Source organism: Nicotiana tomentosiformis, chromosome 9, assembly GCF_000390325.3.
Source record: "Nicotiana tomentosiformis chromosome 9, ASM39032v3, whole genome shotgun sequence".
NCBI classification, from domain to species: domain Eukaryota; kingdom Viridiplantae; phylum Streptophyta; class Magnoliopsida; order Solanales; family Solanaceae; genus Nicotiana; species Nicotiana tomentosiformis.
The window spans coordinates 6,969,604-6,975,620 of NC_090820.1; the positions used below are offsets into that span (position 1 = coordinate 6,969,604).

Below are 6,017 nucleotides of genomic sequence, written 5' to 3' on the forward strand. Positions count from 1 at the left end.
CGGACCTTTGAGTCTAAAGGATTCAAGTTGAGTAGGACTAAAACTGAATACGTGGAGTTCAAGTTCAGTGGTGTGCCGGGTGAAGCGGACATGGACGTGTGGCTTGACTCTCAAGTCATCCCCAAGAAAGAGAACTTCAAGTACCTGGGGTCGATTATTCAGGGGGATGGAGATATCGACGAGGATGTCACGCACCGTATAGGAGTGGGGTGGATGAAGTGGAGGCTAGTGTCTGGGGTCCTGTGTGACAGGAAGGTGCCTTCGAAACTTAAAGGAAAGTTCTATAGAGTGGTGGTTAGGCCGGCCATGATGTATGAGGCAGAGTGTTGGCCAGTCAAAAATTCTTATACCCAGAAGATGAAAGTTGCAGAGATGAGGATGATGAGATAGATGTGCGGACACACTAAGCTAGATAAGATTAGGAATGAAGATATTCGGGTAAAGGTGTGCGTGGCTCCCATGGAAGACAAGATGCGGGAAGCTAGGCTTAGATGGTTCGGGCACGTGAAGAGGAGAAGCCTGGATGCACCGGTAAGGAGGTGTGAACGGCTGGCCTTGACGGGTATGGGAAGAGGTAGAGGGTGACCTAAGAAATATTAGGGAGAGGTGATCAGGCAGGACATGATGCGGATGCAGATTTTCGAGGACATGGCCCTCGATAGGAAGTTATGGAGGTCAAGCATTAGGGTTGTAGGTTAGGAGATAGGAGGCTAGTATGTTAGTGTTTTATTTTAGGCTGCTAGTAGCTCCAGTTGTGTTCTTAATACTTCATTAGGGTCGTAAGTTAGGCTGTAGTATGTTTAGTGGCCCTTTGTGTACATATTATTCCCTTGCGTTTGTAGTATTGTGCCTTTGTTACTTCTTAGTGCTACTACTTTGCTCTCTATTTTTTGGTTATTGTGTTGCTGGTGTTATCTTTCTAGATTCCATTGCTGTTACTATTACACTATCTCTTTCTTTCTTGTGCCGAGGGTCTACCGGAAACAGCCTTTCTACTCCTCCGGAGTAGGGGTAAGGTCTGCGTACACACTACCCTCCTCAGACCCCACTTGTGAGATCTCACTGGGTTGTTGTTGTTGACTTAACTTTATTCATAACTTGTTACAACAAGCTCTAAAAAGCTGCAAGATCACTACTATTACATCTTGAGGCTTTACAAAGTACAAAGGTTTTATATATTGCTCCACATGATGATAAGTTGTGAGGCTTAGCTTCAATATAGTGACCTTATCCATGGATGGCCTCACCTTTGTAGGAGCAGCACCTGCTGCAACCATTGTAATTCCGGCGGCCGCAGCAACCATAGCGGCAGTATCATCCACCACCTCCGCGTCCGCGTCCACCGCCAGGATAGCCACCACCACCACGGCCGCCATTAGGATATCCGCCACCACCGACAGAGATTCCGCCACCAGGAACTGGGTATCCGGCGGCAGGGTATCTGGCAGGGTATCCTCCACCGCCGTATTGAGCTTCATGTACTTCATTCTTGTTATTGGATTTCTTTGCTGCATCAATTGTGAAAATAAGAATGTTGTTCTTTAACTGCTTTATTAGTCTTCCTTTTTTTTAGCTTATTATGTGATCCTAACACAGAATTACGTAGAAAATATGTAATCCATAAAGTTGTAAGATTTATGATTATATTTTAGAAGGTTTAAAATATGTTATCCTAGTATGAGTTATCCTAGGGTTATTATCCCACCCTCCCATAGAGATAAAAATAATGTTACAATCCCGGGATAACTAATTGCGGGATCAGTTATCCCATGATATTATCCCAACCAAACGTGATATAAACTTATTTTAAATTTAATCCCCGAATTAAGTATCCATTATCCCTTATACCAAACGACCCTAAGAGTCTTGGTCCAGAGGCGTATCTAGGTCCTAGGATATGGGTTCATGTGAACCCATACTCCTCTCGTTAAATCATACTTCTTCTGATCCAGTTTATGTGAACCTATTTCCTTTTTGGTCCGTTTCAAAAAGAATGACTCATTTCTAAATTTGAAAACAATTTAGGTTAAACATCAAATTCTACCCTTAATGAGATGCTTTTATAACCACACAAATACGGTGGGCCCCTTTTTGACTTGTTTAGGACCACAAATTTTAAAAGTCTTCAATTTTTCTTAAACTTCGTGCCCAATCAAACATGTTCACATTAATTGAAACGGAGGGAGTATATAACAATAGTATAGTTCTTGAAAAGTACTTAATTATATGTGTGTGAACTTTTGCTCAAAGACTCTTATGGTGCAATAATTGCACCTTTACGTGAAATTGATGGTTCAAATCTCACTTCGGGCGGTCTTATTTTTGGAATGGAGTATAGATATAAACGTAAAAATCACTAAAATTTTAAAAAGAATATAATTTTGAACCTATAATTTCAAAAATATAAGTAAAGTTAAGCACGTCAAATGTAAATTTTAAATCCACCTCTTTATAATAATGCACACATTCTCTTGAAATTTGGACCCGCCTCTGTCTTGGTCAATCTAACATTAGTAACCACTAATACAATTGTAATTAATGTATTGTGTTATTATTATCCTAGTAATTATATACCTTAGTAAATATGTGGTAATTTCAAACTACAGTTTAGGTACCTACTTGTTTTAATGGGATTTAAATAATATCGTTATGACACGTTAAACTCTAATTGGAAAGGTTAAATAATTTCACTAGATAAAAATAAGGCAACATTGAATTAAGTAGAGAATTGAACATATATGCAAATAATGAGAGGGTTCTTACAGTCCTCTTCTGAAGTGGTGGAAGTCTCAGCCAACTCCCTAGCTAAAACCTCAGAGCTTATCATTACAAAAATGGCCAAACAAAGGCCAAGAAACATAAATGCCTTGGAACCCATCTTTTGTTAAAACTTAGTTATGATAATTGAAATTGAAGGACGGAGAAATTGATGCATTCTTCGGCTCTATTTATAGTAAGATTTGAGTACATAACTTTGATTGAATAGAAAGGTATTAATTTCTGAGGGGACCAGTATTTAGTTGGTAGGCGAGCAGAGTGAAGAATTCAAAAAAGATATTTACCTAACTCCTAGTATGCACTAACGGTGTATATATTTTTTGCATTATCAGGGCTCTATTTACGTTAATATTTCGAAAATGTGCAAGATGAGAAACCCCTACATTATAGAAGATGGTGTATTTAATTAAATTTATGTGGTGTAGTTTATTAGGCGTAAAATTTTAAGAAAGAAATATTAATGACTTTTGGAACTTGTCATCTTAAACATGCGATAAATTTTTGTAACTATAAATGCATTATTAATGAAAAATAAGAATTTAACGTTAAATTATGTTGGAAAAATATTGGATTATGGAGAATAAGATTTAGCTTGAGGCGTGTCAGGTACACTCTCTTTAAGAATATTACGCCTACACCGTAATGAATAATATTAGGCGTATTCCCCGAAATTCAACAAGCTCTTCTAGTATAATTCGGAAGAGAAACAACAAAAATTAATGAGTAGAAAACTCTGCGTAAAAGAAAAGGGAAGAAAAGTTTGTAACTCTGTTCACTCTATTCCAACATGAAGACAAAAAGGTATATATAGTCTAAAAGAAAAGTAGACTCTCTGTTCCGTATTACAGACTATTCAAAGAAGTAGACCATCAGAATCAGAAACGTTCAATCCATAAAGGTTATTCCAAAATACGTTAAATCTTAAGCCATTAAGATTGGTCCATTGACTTTTCAATACTAACGGACAAATCCATACTAATGAGCATTCAATTGTCTGATTTATTGTGTCCCAATTGAATTCAAAAATAAATTAATTTTCTGTTACAAATATATTCAAAATAATTACTATAATAAAGACTCATTAATATAATATTAAGAAAAAGAATCTAGACATAGTTTTGGAATAGTTCTTTTTGAGATATCAAAATAATTTTTCTATCAAATTATTCTTAAATTGTAACGACCCGGCCGGTCGTTTCGAGAGTTATAGCCCCGTTTTCCTCATTTCTGCTTCCTTTTGTGCTTTTCAGCTATATTATGATATATCGGGTTAGTTGGTTCGGGTCCGGGGTGGTTTCGGAGTGGATTGAGACATTTAGTCTCTAAAGTAGAAGCTTAAGTAGGAAAAGTCAACCGGACGTTGACGTATATGTAAACGACCTCGGATTTGAATTTTGATGGTTCCGTTAGCTCCGTTAGGTGATTTTGGACTTAGAAGCGCGTCCGGAATGTGATTTGGAGGTCCGTGGTAGAATTAGGCTTGAATTGGCGAAAGCTAGAAGTTTGGCGATTTTCGCCGACAGTGAAAATTTTGATATCGGGGTCGGATTGGATTTTCGGAAGTTGGAGTAGGTTCGTGGTGTTATTTCAGACCTGTGTGCAAAATATGAGATCATTCAGACGTGATTTGGTAGGTTTCGGCATCGTTGGTGAATTCGAAAGTTTAGAAGTTCTTAGGCTTGAATTCGGGGATAATTTAGTATTTTCATGTTGTTTTGAGTGATTCGAAGGTTCGACTAAGCCCGTAAGGTATTTTAGGATTGGTTGGTATGTTTGGTTGAGGTCCCGGGGGCCTCAGGCGTATTTCGGATGCTCAACGGGTCATTTTTGGACTTAGGGAGTTGGTAGATTTTCTGGTGTTATTACAGACATTTTTCTTCATAGCATTCGCGAGGGAGATCTCGCGATCGCGTAGGTCATCTGAGAGGTCAGCTAAAATTGTTCTTCATGTTCACAAAGATGAAGACGCGATCGCGTAAGGTTATCGGGCAGTGCACCGCGAACGCGTGGACTAGGCCGCATTCGTGAAGAAGAAGTGAGGCAGCACTGGAGTTTGAGTGTTACTTTTTGCGGTCGTGTGAGGACAATTGCGATCGCATAGGTGTGAGCAGCTAGTGCATCGCGTTCACGTGAGGTGTTACGCGTTCGCGTGGAGTAAATTTCTGAGGGAGCGAAGTTGTTCTTCGCGATCGCGAGGCCATTTCCGCGATCGCGAATAAGAAAATCTGGGCAAAAGTGTTAAATTTCAAAATCGAGGGTTTGAACTCATTTTTTAAATTTTGAGCTACAAACCACGGATTTAGGCGATTTTTGAAGGGATTTTCATGGAGTTGATTGGGGTAAGTATTTCTCACTTGATTTCGATTAAATTCCAAGATTATATCTTGATTTGTATCATCTAAATTATGATTTGGGGTGACAAATTGGGGAAAAAGTGAAAGAGTTCTTGAGATGGAATTTTGAGGGTTTGAAGGGGATTTTGTTGTCGGATTTTGGTAAATTTGGTATGACTAGACTCGTGAGTGAATGTGCTTTCGGGTTTTGTGACTTTTGTCGGATTTCGAGACGTGGGCCCGGGGGCCAGGTTTGGGTCGATTTCGAATTTTGGCTATAATTTGGTATTTTTCTCATGGAATTGATCCCTTTAGCCTATTTTGATCGTATTGTATTGCTTGTGGCTAGATTCGGGACGCTCGGAGGCCGATTCGAGAGGCAAGGGCATTACGGAGTAGAGATTTGCTCGGATTGAAGTAAGTAACGATTGTAAATCTGGTCCTGAGGGTATGAAATCCCGAAATTTTGTATCATTTTACTATTTGGAGGTGGCGCACATGCTAGGTGACGAGCGTGTGGGCGTGCACTATTGGGGATTATGACTTAGTCCATCCCGTATCAACTGTAAAGTTAAACATTCTGTTCAAACTATATGATTCTTATGTGTTTTAGAAAGAATTTCTGTAAGTCAGGCTGGATGCCATGTTTAGGCCTTATGCCAGTGTTATGTGGACCCTTAGAGGTATTTTCTTGCTATCCTCTCATTGTTGTTGATTAAAATTCTATACTCAGTCATGTTTATACACATTTACAGCATAAATCAGTCTCTATTACTCTATTTTGATGCATCATATAAATGTTGTTTGGGCTGAATACTTTAATTTTTGAGAGCCCGAGAGGCTGGAGAGGTTTATGACTAAGTAAGGACGAGGGACTAATTTGTGAGGATATTTATGGGATCAAGC

The 6,017-nt window shown here is 38.9% G+C and overlaps 1 protein-coding gene across 1 annotated transcript; it reads right to left on the reverse strand.

Annotated features, from left to right (window-relative positions):
- Positions 1–1,067: 1,067 nt before the first annotated feature.
- LOC117279555 (glycine-rich protein HC1-like) lies at positions 1,068–2,923 on the reverse strand. Its single transcript, XM_070184391.1, has 2 exons — positions 2,764–2,923; positions 1,068–1,508 (listed from the first exon to the last, which is right to left on the reverse strand). The coding sequence occupies exons 1-2, from the start codon at positions 2,876–2,878 to the stop codon at positions 1,315–1,317; spliced, it is 309 nt and encodes a 102-aa protein (XP_070040492.1). The 5' UTR covers positions 2,879–2,923; the 3' UTR covers positions 1,068–1,314.
- Between the last annotated feature and the right edge of the window lie 3,094 nt (positions 2,924–6,017).

What these genes read in the sequence shown, in the direction of transcription:
- LOC117279555 (XM_070184391.1), bottom strand. Translation starts at nt 2,878, where the DNA reads ATGGGTTCCAAGGCATTTATGTTTCTTGGCCTTTGTTTGGCCATTTTT. An exon ending in CACCACTTCAGAAGAGGACT is followed by an intron (nt 1,509 to 2,763) that starts GTAAGAACCCTC and finishes CAATTGATGCAG; the next exon opens with CAAAGAAATCCAATAACAAG.